Source organism: Macaca nemestrina, chromosome 1 (genome assembly GCF_043159975.1).
Source record: "Macaca nemestrina isolate mMacNem1 chromosome 1, mMacNem.hap1, whole genome shotgun sequence".
NCBI classification, from domain to species: Eukaryota; Metazoa; Chordata; class Mammalia; order Primates; family Cercopithecidae; genus Macaca; species Macaca nemestrina.
The window spans coordinates 25,710,376-25,730,535 of NC_092125.1; the positions used below are offsets into that span (position 1 = coordinate 25,710,376).

At 43.5% G+C, this 20,160-nt stretch overlaps 1 protein-coding gene across 6 annotated transcripts in view; it reads right to left on the minus strand.

The window, feature by feature from the left end:
- LOC105493050 (adenylate cyclase 10) overlaps positions 1–20,160 on the minus strand; it is a 102,048-nt gene that overhangs the window by 31,532 nt on the left and 50,356 nt on the right. For all 6 annotated transcript variants that reach the window (XR_011610810.1, XM_071075085.1, XM_071075084.1 and 3 more), the window contains 5 exons: positions 16,522–16,796; positions 14,394–14,530; positions 8,466–8,591; positions 6,587–6,865; positions 6,164–6,454 (listed from right to left, as the gene is read on the minus strand). Coding sequence is in view for 5 of the 6 variants with exons in the window: in XM_071075085.1 (XP_070931186.1) it covers positions 6,164–6,454; positions 6,587–6,865; positions 8,466–8,591; positions 14,394–14,530; positions 16,522–16,796 (1,108 nt within the window). In the remaining variant the exon portion in view is untranslated. The remainder of the gene's footprint in view (positions 1–6,163; positions 6,455–6,586; positions 6,866–8,465; positions 8,592–14,393; positions 14,531–16,521; positions 16,797–20,160) is intronic.

Here is a 20,160-nt window from a genome sequence, read left to right on the forward strand (position 1 = left end):
AAATTGTAATGGTGATAGAATGGAATGCGAAGATTGGATAGATAAAGCAAACAGAGTCAGGGCGTACAAAGTATGCTCTTTGTCATTATGTCATTTATTGCTTGGGTGAATCATATTATTATTACTATTTTTTTTTGGATGGAGTTTCACTCTGTTGCCTAGTCTGGAGGGCAGTGGTGCGATCTTGGCTCACTGCAACCTCTGCCCCCTGAGTTCAAGTGATTCTCGTGCCTCAGCCTCCCTAGTAGCTGAGATTACAGGGCCGCACCACCACGCCCGGCTAATTTTATGTTTTCTTTTCTTTTCTTTTCTTTTCTTTTTTATTGAGATGGAATCTCATTCTGTCACCCAGGCTGGACTGCAGTGGCACGATATCAGCTCACTACAACTTCCGCCTCCCAGGTTCAAGTGATTCTCCTGCCTCAGCCTCCCAAGTAGCTGGGACTACAGGTGTGTGCCACCATGCCTGGCTAATTTTTTGTATTTTTAGTGGAGATGGGGTTTCACCGTATTAGCTAGGATGGTCTCGATCTCCTGACCTCGTGATCCCCCCACCTCGGCCTCCCAAAGTGCTGTGATTACAGGCTTGAGCCGCTGTGCCCAACCAGAATCATATTATTTTTGATTCTCATTTTTTTATTTACAAAGGAGATGCTATATTAAGAGTTTCCTACTACAAGGAGAATCTGTAAAAATCAAAAGAAAAAAGATACAAAATGCCTGTAAGTTCTCAAAAGAAAAGAGAAAAGCAAAGATATCACCTGCCCACCTTATGGTTTCAAATAACTAAAAATAAGACTTTAGGTTCAAGATGTCAGACTACCTCTTGGGTTTATCTTCTATCTCCCCAAGTTCAGGACATTTAGCTAACTAAGTGAGAATAAAATGATTTTTTTTTTTTTTTTTTTGAGGCAGGGCCTTGCTCTGTTGCTCAGGCTGGAGTGCAGTGGCACGATCATAGCTCGCTGCAGCCTCAACCTCCCTGGCTCAAGGGATCTTCCCACCTCACCCTGCTGAGTAGCTGGGGCTACAGGCGCCTGCCACCACACCCAGCTAATTTTTTGTATTTTTTTGTGGAGGGGGTGTTTCATCAGGCTTCTCAGGCTGGTCTTGAACTCTGGAGCTCAAGCAATCCACCTGTCTCAGCCTCTCAAAATGCTGAGATTACAGGTGAGCCACTGTGCTTGGTAAGAATAAAATGATCTCTGAAAGTACAAATTCCACATGTATAGGATGGAAGGGCCACACTCCTGTCTTAGGGTCACTTAGCTACCCGTCTGCCTAGAATAGTCTTCCTCAGCCACTCACACAGCAAAATCCTTCACTTCCTCTGTCTTTACATGAATCTTGCTCTGCAGTGAAGGCACCCAAATGACTCTGCGTTCCTTATCTTCCTTGTCCTACCCAACATTCTTTTCTGTTTCCTCCATGGGATTTATCACTTATACTATATGCTTTCTTTCTTTCTTTCTTTTTTTTTTTTTAAGAGTTGGGGTCTTGCTCTGTCACCCAGGCTGGCGTATAGTAGGGTGAACATGGTTTACTGCAGTCTCAAACTTTCGGCCTCAAGCAATACTATTGAGTAGCTGGGACTACAGGCACAAGCCATCACACCTGGCTAATTTTTTTTGAAGAGATGGGGTCTTGCTCTCCTGCCCAGGCTGGTCTTGAACCCTTGGCCTCAAGCCTCCAAAGCCACTGGGATTATAGGCATGAGCCATTGCACCCAGAAATTTACTTCTTTATTATGTTTTTGTTCTCCACTGTCTACTTTCCCCCAACAGAATGCTGTTTTGTTCACCGATGCAAAACACTGATGCTGTTTTGTTCAGATGCCTAGAACAGTAAGCAGTGCCTGGCACATAGTAGGAACCCAATAAATAATTGTGGAATGAGTAAATGAAATGCTGAATGAAAGTTCAACATATCTGTAGAAGATAAAGGAGTGAGAAGAGTAGTCATTGATGAAATAGGTGGAAGAAGCTGAAGGGAATGCCCAGGAGGGTAAACCATTGGAATGAATCAAAACTTAGAAAATAACAGTTCTTAAGAAGGACATGAGGACCAAAAGAGAATTGAAAGGGAACCAGCTACCAGTTTCCTCCCTATCTGATTCACACATAATGCAGTGGCCCTGAATCTCCTCCAGTTATGTCTTTTTTTTTCCCTTTTGGGGAGAGCAGTGGCCATGATCATGGCTCACTGCATCCTTGAACTCCTGGGCTCAAGAGATCCTCCCACCTCAACTTCCTGAGAAACTGGGACTATAGATGTGCGCAACCATGCCTGGCTAATTTTCTTATTTTTAATTTTTTGTAGAAACAGAGTCTCAGTTTGTTGTCCAGGCTGGTCTTGAACTCCTGGCTTCAAGTGATCCTTCCACCCCAGCTTCCCAAAGTGCTGGGATTACAAGCGTGAGCCACCACACTTGGTCCCAATTACGTCCTTGACTGGTATTGCCTAAAGGTTATACTCCACACTTTGGGAGATTCAGGGATAATGGATAGACAGAGTATCTATCTGTCTAGGATAGATGGAAGCAGGATGTTTTAAGGAAGACATTGCAAAAAGTCTCCTAGTAACTCTAGGAAAAATAAACATTTGTTAAGAAATCTATTCACAGTATATTACTTGGTTTGTAATGGACAACATTTACATAGTCTTAATAATGTAAACACTTCACTGACTTATCTAATGCCAGTTATATGACAATATAGGGGAGAGGGGCCGAGGAGTGGTGTAACAGAGTTAAATCCTCATCTGCCATAGCCAGAAAACAGATGTCAGAATTTGATTTTTTAAAAAATCAATACAAGCAATATTAATATACCATTTAGTATATGGAGGTAACGACTAGAAAGAGTAGCTAAATTAAAAATGTTTGCCCCTGCCGGGCGCGGTGGCTCAAGCCTGTAATCCCAGCACTTTGGGAGGCCGAGACGGGCGGATCACGAGGTCAGGAGATCGAGACCATCCTGGCTAACATGGTGAAATCCCGTCTCTACTAAAAAAATACAAAAAACTAGCCGGGCGAGGTGGCAGGCGCCTGTAGTCCCAGCTACTCGGGAGGCTGAGGCAGGAGAATGGCATAAACCCAGGAGGCGGAGCTTGTAGTGAGCTGAGATCTGGCCACTGCACCCCAGCCTGGGCGACAGAGGGAGACTCCGTCTCAAAACAAACAAACAAACAAAAAATGTTTGCCCCTGACTGGAACTACTGAAGGTGTGTGCGACAGTGGGCCATGGGATTACTGTTTTAGGATACAACATTTAGGGAATTTACAAAGTCTCTACAGTTTGTCTAGTCGATAGCCTTCTGAACGGGTGAAAAATTCTGATAGGAGAAATAGTAGAGCTTTGGCCTCACTCAGGTGGAGGTGCTGATGGAAGGGCTACCAGCAGACATTATTCAGAGACATTTGGTCACATATGCTCCAGAACTGAACTGCCAGTTGATTGGAAAATCTGCAAATAACTGAAATTGTTTGCTTTGATGACAACAGTCAGCCTGCTAAAGGCCAGCTGCTCAAACTGACCTGTCTTCTAGCTGTCAGCATATTTTAGCTTATTTTATCCCCCCAAATAAAACATCAATCTACCAAAAAATACATCTATGTATATGTATGTGCGTGTATGTGTGTGTGTATGTGTATGACTCACTGACCCCATACAGTCGAATATTGTTCTTTTCCCTTTCCCTCATCTCTTTCCATCATTTCATCTCCTACTGATACTTTCATTGGTTCTTTGAGTAGGGCCCTGTGTGGGATCCTTCACTAAAGCTTCCTTAATTCAGGCAGCACATCTTCTCAGTGCTCCACAGTCTGCCTCCCTTACCCCTGTCTCATTCTAGCAGTCCACACCCAAGGGTCTTCTCACCCTCCCAAGGGCACTCTGGGAAGAACTTAAAATGGTTCCAGTCCTGCTCTTTCTCCCAGGTGGGTTTTATCTGATCCATGAGAAACCCTCACACATCCTTTCCCACAGTCTGGGATGGCAGCTTGATCCCAATGCAGCCACAGGCCATTTCAGCCTTCTTAGGCAGGAGGCAGGCCCCAGGGTTCTATGTCCTCTGATTCTAAGGAAGACACCTCACTAGGCTTGAGGTGATGAAGTAAACAACCCACTTGAGGAGGGCACACAGCACCTCATCAGTTCTCACCAAAGAGAGCTCTTCACAAATCCTGGCCCTCTACACACTCTTCCTCATTTCTGTGTCTTACATCTGGGCAAAGGATCCAAGATTATAATTGATTCTCAGCTATTTCCTTGGTAAATTCTGTATATCCACTGCCTCAGTTTGAATTGCAGCATTCATTGTATCTTGGTGCTCTGGCACAAATTTCAATTTCAACATCATGTTACACACATACCATTTTTGTGATGATAATAATAATGATATTACCAATTTTGTAAAAATATAACAGATGAGAGAGAATTTAATACATACTAGTAATAGAACTAAACTCAGGTAGGTGTACATTCCCCTGACATCTTCCTTGCCCCGGTGAGGGTGAGACTACTGCTGAAGTCTTATCCTCTTTGTTTTTTTTGTTTTTTTTGTTTTTGTTTTTTTGAGGCGGAGTCTTGCTCTGTCGCCCAGGCTGGAGTGCAGTGGCCGGATCTCAGCTCACTGCAAGCTCCGCCTCCCAGGTTTACACCATTCTCCTGCCTCAGCCTCCCGTGTAGCTGGGACTACAGGCGCCCGCCACCTCGCCCAGCTAGTTTTTTGTATTTTTTTAGTAGAGACGGGGTTTCACCATGTTAGCCAGGATGGTCTCGATCTCCTGAATTCGTGATCCGCCCGTCTTGGCCTCCCAAAGTGCTGAGATTACAGGCTTGAGCCACCGTGCCCGGCCCTGTTATCCTCTTTGTACTCAAGTTTTCAGAGGACTAGAAATCTTCATAGTCCAGATCTTAAAGCTCTGAACTTACAGCCTGATTCCTGCCTTCCAAAAAGGGAGATGGACTAGTGTGAGTGCAGTTTCAACAACATGCTTGTCCCACTGTGCAAAGCTGCAAGTTTCTCACTCTCTTGATTTCTACTTCATGCTGTGTCTATGAACTTCCTATCTTCTGGCAAGTATTACCTAAAAGTCCAACCCCACATTTGGGGGAGCTCAGGTATAATGAGCAGAGGATGAACTTAGGAATTAGACTGATGGCAGATTGAATAAAGCCTGTCACTCATTCTGTGGTATTGGGTAAGTTACTTAAGCTTCCAGAACCACAATTTAAAAAATCTACACAATGAAAATAACCCTCATCAACCTTAAAAGGTTAATACGAGGATCCACTGAGAATGCACATGAAATAGAGAACGAATGAGAAAAAAAATTTTATTTTGCACCTGCTATGTGCTAGGCACTTTAGATACATTTCTTCCTGATTTTTAATATCCTTATAATATAGGAGTCCTCTACTTGTAGCCTCTGATTTCCCAACCAGATTTAGCCATAATCACCAAGGTCCTCTGACTAGGGTAGACAGCCCGTTAGGAGCTCCCTGGCCAGAATTGGTATTATAGCTTTATGTCTGACACCCATCATGCCCGCAGTGACTGAGTCTTTGGGTCCTTACATCCCTCAAATCTTCTGCTATGTTTTCTCAGATCACATAGCTGATTGGTGTTATTGGTTTGTAACTTTTTAAATTTGCTTCTCAGATGGTCTTGAATTCCTGCCCTGAAACCAAGCTCTCTTTTCTGGAGCCCTGACCTGCTTAGCCCTGGCTAATTCTCTCTCAATCATATTCTTGTCCCACTGGAACCTGTTTCAAACTAGACCAACAAAGCAATAATATTCTTATCTGCCAAGAAACACCGTGTCATCATGTCAGCTTGTACCCCCCTTTGGATTCCATCCTTTGGTGTGAATTAAGTGGGATATTTTAGTTTAAGTTCTGGTCACACCCCATTTTGCCAGAGCCCCTATCCCCAAATCATCCCTGACAGTTATAGTGAGATTGGTTCACTAGACTCAATACAGGTACATTCCCTTACTCTTCTCTTCACCATTGGCCTAGGCTGCTGAAGTCTCATCATTCTTTGTACCCAAGCCGCTTATGGGACTTGAAGCCCTCAAGGTCCACACCCACTCCTTCTAGATCTTAGTCTCTAGATTTCCCAAGAACAGTTAGGATAATTTAAAAATGAGGTAGGTTACTTCCAAATCCATGAGACGTAGCCATCTTTTTAATGGCATCCATGTCTAAAGTGTTGAGCCGAATATTCACTGTGAAGTGATGATAGGGAATGAAGTCCTTGCTTCGGCAGTGGTCACACCTGTGGGCATCTTCTTCCAAAAAGCGGGCACATTTCAAGTGCATGGCTTTTCTCTGGTCCTTGAGCCACAGCTCGTAGGCTGTTTTCTGCATCATAGGGCTACAGAATCGAATCCTGTGGCACTCGATCACCTCATTCTCCAGTTCCCGAAGCTCTTCCTCTTCACCGTGATCTGGAGAGAGCAAAAAGGGTTTTTTCAGCCAGGCAGTGGGCAACAGATCAGCCCCTTCTACCTAACACAGGTCAATTATTTGATCTAGATGGGTCCTTAAGAGGAAGCTGAGTCACTCCAGGTGCTACTCACCCATCCCTTCACTGGGCTTCAGAGACAAGGAGCGATAGTGCACCTCAAATGAGGTATCGTTCTGTTTCAGGGCATTTTGAAGCTCCTTGCCATTCCGGAAACAATGAAAAATGTTAGATTCCACTAGGGTTGCCAGGGCCTTGATCATCATCTTCATATTCCAACAGGGGAGAATCTCAAACAACAACTCGGTGGTGAAGGTCAGGCCAATGATGGCAGCACATCTCACCAGCATTTGGTGGGAAAGGCTCATGCTATCCAGCTGGATCAGAGAGATTTCTGCAGGTAGAAGATCACACAGTAGAAAACTAGTTATTTGTCTTTATCAAATATGCTGTATTTGATATAACCATCCTGCTCTACAGTTCTTGTTGAAAGAAACTCAGTCAAGCTAAGTCAAAAGAAGTATTTGTTTAGTACCTAATTTGTGGAAAGCACTTGTGCTGAGAGTACTAAAGATGCAGCCTTATGGCCTGGAAAGACACATGGCACAATGACCTGACAAAATTAAGATCGATTTCATGGTGTTCTGATTTTGTGCTAAAGTGTGACAAGCGTGTGTGAGGAGAGGAGAGGACATTGTAATCACTATTGTCAGAAGGAGCAGGCCCTGCCATTCCTGTGCTTTGTTGACTTCCTCAGCTGGTCCTTCTGTATCTTCTTCTCTGGCTCCCCTTTCTGCTGGAAATTTTTCTCTCAATCTGCCCTGGAAATTTATGTCTTTTCATGACATACATTATCATCTCTGTGTCATGACCAATTGTCAGAAAGTTCACAGCTCCTATCCCAACGTTTCATCTAAGCTTGAATATCGTAGCTCACATGGCTTTCTGGACATTTTGACCAGGATGTCCTTCTGTTAGGGACAAAATTAGAACTTCTCAACTTGCCCAAAAAACACCGTAGAAACTAAGCAAGTCTTTTTTTTTTTTTTTTTCCATCTCGCTCTTGTTGCCCAAGCTGGAGTGCAATGGCGCGATCTCGGCTCACTGCAACCTCTGCCTCCCTGGTTCAAGCAATTCTCCTGCCTCAGCCTCCCAAGTAGCTGGGATTACATGCATGTGCCACCATGCCAGGCTAATTTTTTTTTGTATTTTTAGTAGAGACGGGGTTTCTCCATGTTGGTCAGGCTGGTCTCTCGAACTCCCGACCTCAAGTGATCCACCCGCCTCAGCCTCTCAAAGTGCTGGGATTACAGGAGTGAGCCACCGCACCTGGCCAATAATATGTCTTTCATATAAACTCTTGTTTGTCATTTATTTCTCATAAAAGTGGATGGCAGGAAGTATCTCAGTATTAGATTTCCTCCCTCATTATTTGGTTTCTGTTTAATTGAAAATGTACAATATTTCATTCTTTTATGCAGATCCCGGAATATACACAGGTGGAAAGATGGCTCTTAATTAGGAAAAAAGCCAGGCCTACCCTGGAGCCTTCTCCCTGCTTCAGGCAGTACAGAGCAAACACACAAACAACCTGTGTTGCTGTTTTTCTTTTTCGTTTTAAAAACAGACATCCTAGAGAAAACCAAAGTGAAGTTTAGGGACTAGAAAATAAATACCAGGTCAGATTTTCTTTTCTGTCTTTTCTTTTCTTTTTCTTTTGAGATGGAGTCTCACTCTGTCACCCAGGCTAGAGTGCAGTGGCTCACTGCAACCTCCGCCTCCCGGGGTCAAGCAGTTCTCCTGCCTCAGCTTCCCAAGTAGCTGGGATTATAGGCGTGTGCCTGGCTAATTTGTTTGTATTTTTAGTAGAGATGGGGTTTCACCATGTTGGCCAGGCTGGTCTCGAACTCCTGACCTTGTGATCTGCCCGCCTCAGCCTCCCAAAGTCCTGGGATTACAGGCGTGAGCCACCGCGCCTGGTCAGATTTTCTTACCTTTTAATGATGTTGGAGGTGACAGGTTTTTCAGTCTGACACCACTTGCGAGGTGACAGACTTCACTTTCCTCATCACTTTGGAGAGTAACCATGTTTAACCTCTCTAGTGGCTTAATGAAATACTCTACAGGGGTATAAAAGGGAAGAAAAGTTGAGTCATTAGTCTGTCTTATAAGGTCTGATTTTCCAATGAACTTTGAGATGAATCTCATGTGAGGAAGAGTGTGTGGAGATGTATATTGGCTCACCAAATATTCTGGAAACCTTTTTTTTGTTTTGTTTTGTTTTTTGTTTTTTTGAGACAGAGTCTCTCACTGTCGCCCAGGCTGGAGTGCAGTGGCGCGATCTTGGCGCCTCCTAGGTTCAAGAGATTCTCCTGCCTCAGCCTCCCAAGTAGCTGGGATTACAGCCGCCCACCACCATGCCTGGCTAATTTTTATAGACATGGGGTTTCACCATGTTGGCCAGGCTGGTCTCAAACTCCTGACCTCAAGTGATCCGCCTGCCTCGGCCTCCCAAAGTACTGGGATTACAGGTATGAGCCACACTGCACGAGGCCGCTGGAAACCTTGTTCTAAGTAAAACTGATTAATGAAAATCTAGATGTACTCAAAAATGTTTTGTCTCCCTCTGTCAACCCTGCCCAACCAAAGGAACTGGCACTATTGATGTCTTCCATAGGATATAAGGCTTTACAAACATTTGATTCACAGTCAGATTATCAGAATGTATTACAGTATACAGAAACATGTATTTGTATGTATACATTTACATACCCACACTCAGATACAAACACATTCTGTGAGGCACTGTACTCTAATTAGGACATGGCTACATCAGAAAGAGATATTTTAATTGGTGAAGTTTGAATAGTAAATGTGCCTAGTAATTTGGTTTCCTAGTACTCCAAAATGCATTATTTTTCTGTCCCTTGAGCCATTCATGCAGTCCTTGATAGCTGCAAGACTATGCTAGGTGAGGTGGAAATAGGAAGGTGAATAAAACCAAGTTCCTTATTTCCTAGAGCTCTAAGTCATGTATGCAAAGAGCTGGACTGCCAGGCAGTACATGAGTGCCGTGTGACTGGACACAAACAGTAAGCACCAGAATTCACATCAATGCAGGACATATGTATTAAGGACTTTCTGTGCATCATATCCAGTGAAGGCTATAAACGTGAATAACACATGCTTCCGGCCCTCAAGGGGCTTAGAAATCTATGGAGACAGATATATAAGTAACCAATTATAACACCAGGATGAGTGACTTAAGAGCTAAAGAGCAAAGAGTAGCATGTTGTGGGAACAGAAAATAACAATTAAATCAGACTTGGTGGATTCAGAAAGACTTGATAGAGGAGGAAGTACTTTGATTGATCCTTGAAGGATGAAGAGATATTGTAAGCAGAAAGTGGAGGAGAGGCCAATGCAAAGGCATGGGAACCTCAGAGTACTTAGTGAGTTAGGGGAATGGAGTGGCCCAGCGTGGCTAAAGTGCAGGGGCTGGAATGCTAAAGTGCTATGTGGGGGACGTGGAGACGTGTTCAGAGAGCTAGTTTGGGAGCACAGCATGGAGGGCATTAAACACCATAATATGAAGACTGGACCTTATAGACAAGAGGGAAAGATCACAGATTTCTGAAGAGGGGATACTAGTAATCCAACCAGTCATATTTAGGAAGGTAGCACTGGAAGCAGCATATGGAAAAGGCGCGAGACCAGGACAGGGAAGACTATGTAAGGAGTTATAATAATGGAATGTCAAGAAGTGAGGATGCATAGAACCAGGTAAGTGGTTCAGCAAGGAGAAAGCAAATACTAAAGACATGGAGGAAATGGGGCCTAAGCAAGACAGTGATAGAAGTGACAGAGACATGGAGTACAGAAGGAGGGGTGGTTGAGGAGGGAGGATAATGCATGAAGTTTTAGATTTATTAAGTTTAAAGGAATCTGTGGAATAGTTCAGTGGGCAATTGGAAATATGGGTGTGGAACTAAGGGTGAGGTTAGGGTTCGACACACACACGAAGGCTGAGAAATAGATGAGTAAATGAAAACAACTGGGGAAAGAGTTGTTTCTAATTCTGGCAAGCTAGCAAAAGGAGAGGGTTAAGGATAGAACTTGAAGAATGTCCCAAGAGGAGTAGACCCAGGGAGAGAGCCAAGAAGCATCTGATGACTAGTCAGAGAGGGGAACAGGAGGAGTGTGGGGTCAGGGAAGCCAAGAGAGGATAGCATACCAAAAAGGGGGCCGTGTGTGTGTGTGTGTGTGGGTATGTGTATGTATTGGGAGTAGGAGAGTGGGGCTCAAGAGTATGATGTGGTCCCTGCTCTTTTATGCTTATTTCCCCTTTCAGGACCTCACACTGAGACAACCATTTTTTCCATCACTCAGCCAGTATTAACTGATTGCCTCTAGGTGCTAGGAATTTTCCTAGGATTGGGGATTCAGGAGAGCACAAGACTCCCTGGCTCATGAAGCTCACATTCTAATGGGAGACAAACATTAAACAATAGATAAATACATTAATAGGATAATCTCATAATGTAATTCAATTGTGTGAAATAAATAAAAGGGTGATACACAGAATGTACTCTTTACTCAGGTTCGCCTGTTGTCAGCCTTTGCCCCATTTACTATATCCTAGGTTCCTTCTAGGTGTATGTATTTTTCTGAAGCATTTGAATATAAGTCACACACATCACACCCTATACTCCCAAATACTTAACTCTGTATTTTCTAAAAATATTGACACTCTTTGTTTGTTTTGTTTTTTTGAGACAGGGTCTCACTCCTATTGCCCAGACTGGAGTGGAGAGGCGTGATCATAGCTTGCTGCAGCCTCAACCTCCCTGGCTCAAGCAATCCTCCCACCTCAGCCTCCCAGGTAGCTGGGACTACAGGCGTGCAACACCACACCCTGCTAATTTTTGTATTTTTAGTAGAGATGGGTTTTTGTCATGTTGTCCAGGAAGGTCTCAAACTCCTGGGCTCAAGTGATCTGGCCACCTCAGGCTCCCAAAGAACTGGGATTACAGGTGTGGGCCACTGCACCTGGCCAACACTCTCTTATATAACTAGAGTATAGTTATCACCTTCAAGAAACTTAACATTGGTCAGGCTCAGTGGCTCACGCCTGTAATCCCAGCACTTTGGGAGGCCGAGGCGGGTGGATCACAAGTTCAGGAGTTCAAGACCAGCCTGGCCAAGGTGGTGAAACCCGGTCTCTACCAAAAATGCAAAAAAAAAAAATTAGCCAGGTGTGGTGGCAGTTGCCTGTAATCCCAGATACTCGGGAGGCTGAGACAGAGAATTGTTTGAACCCAGGAGGCGGAGGCTGCAGTGAGCCAAGTTCGTGCCATTGCACTCCGGTCTGGGCGACAGAGTGTCTCAAAAAAAAAAAAAAAGAAATTTAACATTGATACAATACTTTAGTCTACTGTCCGTATCCCAATTTTGTGAATTGACCAAAAAATATCCTTTAACATTCTCTTTTCTTCCAGTATAGGATCCAGTCCAGGATTATGTATCATATTTATTTTTTTAATTGAACTGAAATTCAGCTAACATGCAATTAATTATTTTAAAGTATACAATTCAGCGGCCTGTAGTGCATTCACAACATTGTGTAACCAGAATCTCTCCTTAATTTCAATTTTTAAAAATTAAGACACAAAAGACACTAAAGGGTTTTAAATAGAGAAGACACCTGATTATGTTTTAAAAAGCTCATAACAGGGCCAGGCACAGTGGCTCACACCTGTAATCCCAGCACTTTGGGAGGCCGAGGCAGGTGGATCATTTGAGGTCAGGAGTTCAAGACCAGCCTGGCCAACGTGGCAAAACTCTGTCTCTACTGAAAATACGAAAATTAGCTGGGCAGTAGTGGCGCATGCCTGTAATCCCAGCTACTTGGGAGGCTGAGACAGGAGAATAGCTTGAGTCCAGGAGACGGAGATTGCAGTGAGCTGAGATCGCTCCACTGCACTCCAGCCTGGACAACAGAGTGAGACTCTGTCTCAAAAAAAAAAAAAGCTCATAACAGATACTACATAAATATTTATTGAACAAATAAACAAAGTAAACAAATGTATAAAATTCAGAAATAATATTTACTCCGCAGTATTTATATTTACATATCACTTTCCTTTAATCCATTGACATCTTAATATTATTATAATGGAATTATTTAGTCTAAAATAATGATCATAGCAGTCATTATTGATATAATGATCCATTATCATCTTTAAAACTAATTTGGCCAGAGAAAATCTTCTCTATTTTTGCATCACAATCATCCAGAAAAAAAAAAAATTGATCTTTCCTTAAAAAGCAAGCTTATGTTTCTTGCTCCTTAAAAAAAAAAAGTTGGAACTTTGCCCTGTTCTCTCAGACAACCATCTGTCTCATTTCTCCTACAGATGTGCCCTCGGGGGCCACATGGTCCTGTAGTCATACTATTGAACAAGAAGTGAGAGGCAACAGATGCAGCACAGACTGAAACATGGATAGGGACATCTGAGCATCATTCATTCACCCAGGAGGCAGGGGTTTTTAGGAAGCAAGAGGAATCTTTTTTGTGAAATGTCCCTCATTGTCACCTTTAGGTGGTGATTTTCTATCCTGCTACATAGAGACAGCAGCACCATAAGTCCTTTATTGCACCATATTCACCTCGACATGACACTGATCTCACATCTGTATTCTTGTCTTTAAATTCAGTCGCAGAGGAATAAGTTTTGACCCTCTAGGTTTAGTAATATTAATACACGTTGTGCTTATCGCTGTTAAATCATCTTATCACTTCATTTGAGTCACAAAAAAATGAAGAGGCTTCCGATTCCAGGAAGAGAGAGTTGGTATGCTTTTCCCTATTCCTCCTGCTGAATATAATTAAAACCCCTAGACATTATGTGTAAAACAAACAGAAGATGACACTGAAGGTGGAGAGAAGTCAGACCAGCTAGGGACCTTAGGATCCAAGGAAAAACGTGGCAGTGGGTCCCACGGCAGGGCTTTCTTTTTGCCTCACATGTCCGAGACTTAGAGCTGAAGAGTCTAGCAACTCAGAAACACCAAGGGAGTGCAAAGAAAAAAAGTCCCACTTAAAGCCTGTTCTATCTAGCCTTAATTCTCTACTTTCCAACTTGTATTCTCTGGCCCCCACCCTTCTCCCTGCAATAAAATTATTTTCCTAAAAATTCCAACTGGCCTCCTTCATGCCATCACTTCACATTTCATCCCCGTGTATATCTGTGTAGCACGGGATCTTTGTTGATAACTCACTTCATACTAGAAATTTTACTTCTGGCAAAAAAGGAAAAGCTTTTTGAAAATAACATCAAAGTGGCCCTTCAGTTCTGGGCCTTAAGATTTGTCAGTGTCCTTTCATTTCTACTATAGTTACTTTTTTTTTTTTTTTTTTTTTTTTGGGACAGAGTCTCACTCTGTTGCCCAGGCTGGAGTGCAGTGGTGCAATCTCAGCTCACTGCAACCTCCACCTCCCAGGCTCAAGAGATTCTCCTGCCTCAGCCTCCTGAGTAGCTGAGATTACAGGCGCCCACCACCACACCTGGCTAATTTTTGTATTTTTAGTACAGATGGGGTTTCACCATGTTGGCCAGGCTGGTCTTGAACTCCTGACCTCAAGTGATCTGCCCGCCTCGGGCTCCAAAAGTGCTGAGATTTAGGCGTGAGCTGCCGCGCCCAGCCATGGTTATACAATCTTTAGCCAAGTCCAGTGAGTCCCAGGCAATGTTAAGTTCTCTTACAATCTGGAATATCAGATCCAATAATTCCTGGCTCCCCAGAACCCTCTGACTCTACAGGAAGCAGCCTGTGGAATAGCCCATTTTTGCTACCTTCTCTGAATGAAAACTTAAGTTAGGCAGAACAGAGTAAGAAAGAACCATCACTGCAGGACTTACTGAACAGGTTATTCCAGGTCCTATTTGTCTTTTCCTCAGACTCCGTTTGTTGGAAAACGAGTACCTTGTGATGTTCCAAGTTTTTAAGCAATTCTTCACAGTAAAATGGAATCCCACAGCTTCCCTCAACCAGGTACCTGTAGTGAAAACAAGGCAATCTGTTTACATTGAAGATACATCTTTTAGGAAGGAAAAACATTTAAGTCTTCTCAATCACTTGAAAATAATTTCTTTTTTTTTTTTTTTTTTTTTTGAGACAGAGTCTTGCTCTGTAGCCCGGGCTGGAGTGCAGTGACCGGATCTCAGCTCACTGCAAGCTCCGCCTCCCGGGTTTGCGCCATTCTCCTGCCTCAGCCTCCCGAGTAGCTGGGACTACAGGCGCCCGCCACCTCGCCCGGCTAGTTTTTTTTTTGTATTTTTAGTAGAGACGGGGTTTCACCGTGTTAGCCAGGATGGTCTCGATCTCCTGACCTCGTGATCCGCCCATCTCGGCCTCCCAAAGTGCTGGGATTACAGGCTTGAGCCACCACGCCCGGCCGAAAATAATTTCTTGTCATTCTTCATTTGTTTCTGTTTGTTTTCAATTTTGAGGCATTGCTTTGTTTTTTTATTTCACTTTTGTGTGTATACAATAAGTGTGCACACGCTTTATTTATAGTTTTTAAAACAGACATTGGAAGGATAAACCAAAAACTAATCAAAATGGTTACCTATAGGATAAGGGAGGGAAGCAAGACTAAGGATGTATCTTTTTGGCTTTGGAAAGATATACATGTTCTATACAATTTAAACAGAGAGAAAGAGGGGGAGAGAGAGAGAGAGACAGAGAGAGTGAGGGCCAAATTGGTGCCTGGAGTGATCTTAAACGAGCCTTTGTTCAAGACATCTTTCTTCCAGAAGCACGGCAACCTCACTGCAGATACTAAGATGGGCTGTAAACAGCCAGCTAAAGAAGAAACATTCTCTATGTTGTTAAGGTGACTGCTGTCAGGACCCCAGGAGAACTGGGCTTGGTGGCTCACGCCTGTAATCCCAGCACTTTGGGAGGCCGAGGAGGGCGGATCACCTGAGGGCGGGAGTTCAAGACCAGCCTGATCAACGTGGATAAACCTCATCTCTACTAAAAATACAAAATTAGCTGGGCGTAGTGGGGCACGCCTGCAATCCCAGCTACTCAGGAGGCTAAGGCAGGAGAATTGCTTGAACTTGGGAGGTGGAGGTTGCAGTGAGCCAAGATTGTGTCATTGCACTCCAGCCTGGGCAACAAGAGTGAAACTAGGTCTAAAAAACAAACAAAAACAAAAAACAAACAAAGAAAAAAACCCAAAGGAAACCCAGGAGAGGAACCACTGAAAAGCTCAGAGAGCACTCACCAGCGAGTCAGCTTTCCGCATCTGCCATAGACAGAGAACACCAATACCAGACCACACCATTGCCAGCCAGGTAAGACCTTGCTTAGTTGCAGGTCATAGTCTTTAACGCTTACCAGTTTGCCTTTCCTGTCACTTGCCCATAACAATGCTCTTCTTCACTGCAAGTTAATGTAAGTATACCCATAGCCCCCATGATGAAAGGGAAACAGAGCCTTTCACTAAGCAAAGTTGGAGAAGGTGTAACAGGGAGACAACATGGAAAAGGTGAGCAACATCCATCCTACCAAGCATCATGAATGGCCCCTTCAAAAGGTGGACCAGACCAAGCACAGTGGCTCACGCCTGTAATCCCAGCATTTTGGGAAGCTGAGATGGGAGGATTGCTTGAGCCCAGGAGTTCAAGATCAGCCTGGGCAACACTGTGAGACCCCATCTCTACAGAAATAAAAAATTTACCAGGGGTACACACCTGTAGTTCTGGCTATTCAGAAAGCTGAGGCAGGAGGATGGCTTGAGCCCAGGAGGTCAAGGCTGCAGTGACCCATGATGGCACCACTACACTCCAGCCTGGGTGACAGAGTGAGACCCTGTCGCAAAAGGAAACAAAAAAAAGAAAAGAAAAAATTTTTTAAAGGTGGGGCCAGGAAAGATACTGAAATAGGCACATCAAAACACATACTAAGAAATCTGATGAAGTCTGGACCGAGGGAATGAATGCAGATGTCAAGAGTTCAGAATAGGAAGAGGTTACTTACAAGTCCAGTTCTTTGGGGATGCAGCTCACATTGAGGTCAAGACAGATCTTGTTGGTGATGTCGTTAGGCTGTACTGCACCAACAGTGATGTAGGTGGTGTTCCTGTTCTTCATTATGGCACTGGCAGCTGCACAGGGAATGTCAACGAAGGGACACAGGGACATAATGATGAAGATAGGAAGAGTCCGGATAAGCTTCTCCATAAATCTCCAGGAGGTCGAATCCACAAACTGAGCCTCATGAATGATAAAAATAATCCATTCCTCTTTCACTGTCTGGAAAAGATACAGAAAGAGAAAGAGAAAGAGAAACACTATAGGATGTCAGGTTTTTTTACATATGTATGGGTATGCATATGTATCCATTGAGTTTCCGGGTTTGCTTATGATGCAGTGAAAGAACTAAGTTCAAGTTTTTCTTTCCAGTAACTTTGTATTATTTTTTGTTCCATTAACTTAGAATTTGTGGCTATTTGGACAGAGCTGGCTGGAATGGACTCTTCGTCAAATCTTTGTGTAAAGAGAGTGCAGGCCGGGCGCGGTGGCTCAAGCCTGTAATCCCAGCACTTTGGGAGGCCGAGACGGGCGGATCATGAGGTCAGGAGATCGAGACCATCCTGGCTAACACGGTGAAACCCTGTCTCTACTAAAAAATACAAAAACTAGCCAGGCGAGGTGGCGGGTGCCTGTAGTCCCAGCTACTCGGGAGGCTGAGGCAGGAGAATGGCGTGAACCCAGGAGGTGGAGCTTGCAGTGAGCTGAGATCTCGCCACTGCACTCCAGCCTGGGTGGCAGAGCGAGACTCTGCCTCAAAAAAAAAAAAAAAAAAAAAAGATAGTGCAAATTTGGAGGATAGATGGAGTTTTAGGGGTACCCACAAAAGCCAACTGAAGTGCCCATTACATAAAAATAACTGGTTTGTTAATTATGAGTCATTTTAATCTATTGAACAATAAAATTCTCCTGGGGAAATCTACTTGACATTTATTCAACCAACGTATATTCAGCACATGCTTACTGAGCACCCCCTGGGCTAGGTGTTAAACAAAACTAGTCCTCACCCTGCTGGCAGCTGATGCTATTCTAGTTTGAAATGTGGTATGTGTTACACTTAAAAAACAGATCATGTGTCCCTTTTCTCACATAGACTAACCTTTCCTAAGTAATCTGAATTATTTATTCACTCATTAAGCATTTATTGTGCGTCTATGAGGGTCAGGTGCTGTTCTAGGTACTGGGAATACAGTCTCAAACAAAATATGGAGCCTACGTTTTAGTGTCAACCACTTATGTAACAGGCTCTGCCTCACCACTGTGTAAGGTGTCACAATGGAGAAAACCCACTCCCCAATCTCACTGCTCCAGACTGCTAATGGCTGCTTTTTGTGTCCCTCTGAGAAGAGACTGAGTTAACCCATTCTTTCTCTTTGTGCTTGACAGTCATTACAAAGTGTTACAACCTGCCTTGTTCACATATACATAAGTCTACTCCTGCAGCCCCATTCTGTCACCAGATACTTAGCCCTTTGCCTAGCCCTGAGAACAGTTTAATGAGGAGGTAAGCACTACATTGTTTTGATTTTGACTGGTATCTTTAAAAAGATGGGGAGATAGAAATGTAAGTTTTAATCTTAGGATAGCCTTGTTAATGAATTATTCATAAATTGAAGAGAACAAAGCAGGAACAAAAGAGCATGAATTCAATAATAAAACATTGGCCTGGTTTCTTCCAATTTAAAATGAGGATTGGATTCTCTCTAATGTGAAAAAAATGTCAACACTTACATTGTACTTACTATGTTCCAAGTACTGCAGGATACTCTTTACATAATTAACTCATTTAATCCTCACAACATCCACATACAGTGGCACTATTGAATCTATTTACTGAGAAAATTTGGGCACAGAGAGGTTAAGTAACTTGCCCAGGGTCACACAGATAGTTAATGGTCCAAAGACTTGTCAGTACACAATCAAACACAGCTTTGGTAGCAGTTTCCAAACAAGATTCTGCTTCAGTACCAACTGAAAAGTTTTACAACAAAAGTAAACAACTAAATAGAGCCGGGCGCGGTGGCTCAAGCCTGTAATCCCAGCACTTTGGGAGGCCGAGACGGGCGGATCACGAGGTCAGGAGATCGAGACCATCCTGGCTGACACGGTGAAACCCCGTCTCTACTAAAAAATACAAAAAACTAGCCGGGCGAGGTGGCGGGCGCCTGTAGTCCCAGCTACTTGGGAGGCTGAGGCAGGAGAATGGCGTGAACCCGGGAGGCGGAGCTTGCAGTGAGCTGAGATCCGGCCACTGCACTCCAGCCTGGGTGGCAGAGCGAGACTCCGTCTAAAAAAAAAAAAAAAAAAAAAAAAAACAACTAAATAGATTCCGAGGCCCAATCCACATCCTACTTTTTCAATCTTTAGAGTTAGAACTCACAAATCCATATTTTTAAAGGAGCTTCTTGTAAATACTTGTGATGCAAACAGTCTAAAGCCTGACATTTAGAAACTACTGATATTGTCTTGCCTATGACCCGAAGTGGAGAAGAAGAAAGCTGTATTATAAATGTGATATAATGTCATAAACTTATATCGATCATTTATTATGTACAATTATGAGGCACATTGCTCATCAATAGTGACACAGAAATGTTAAGAGACTCTCTTTTCTTAAGAAGCTCACAGGCTGGGTGCAGTGGCTCACACATGTAATCCCAGCACTTTGGGAGGCTGAGGTGGGGATCACGAGGTCAGGAGTTTGAGAACAGCCTGGCCAATATACTGAAACCCCATTTCTACTAAAAATACAAAAATTAGCTGGGTGTGGTGGTGCGTGCCTGTAGTCCTAGCTAGTTGGGAGGCTGAGGCAGGAGAATCGCTCGAACCTCAGAAGCGGAGGCTGCAGTGAGCTGAGACCGCACCATTGCACTCCAGCCTGGGTGACAGAGCAAGACTATGTCACAAAAAAAAGGGCTCACGATCTCCTGAGGGAGAGAGAAACAGATATATAAGCAATGAATGGCAATATACCGTAATAGTATAGAATGTATAGTATAACTAGAAATGTGTTCAAAGCCTTACAGAAGCCTGGTGGAAGAAGAGTTAGTCATGTCTAGTGATCTGGGGAAGTTCTCACCAAAGAGGTGACATTGAAAGATGAGCACCATTTCTCTAGGTTAAAAAGAAATCTTTTGGCTTTTATCTTGTTACCACTGGGACTTATTTCGAGGGTATAAAGTATGGGTTGGTGTGATTTGCATATACTCTGAGAATTATATGAAGGATGAATTGAAGCAGAGAGGTGTGAAGCACAGAGTTTTTTGGAAATCTATGGAAATAGTCCAGGAAAAGATGATAAGAGCCTGGAACTATGGCAATAGGAAGGGAGGACAAGGAGATTCCAGAGACTCTCTAAGGTAAAAATAGTAGGACTTGGCCGTGAGTAAATGTGGGAATGTGGGTGACAAAGAAGGTAAGGATAACTTTAAATGATACAGAATGGCATAATTTGCTACTAATGAAATCAAGGATCAGGGTCAGGATGAGGAAGAAAGGGCACTATAGTAAAAAAATGAATTTGGCATTAGACACTCAACTCAGCATGAGTCACTACATCCAAGTGGAATATCTAGAAGGTTCTTAG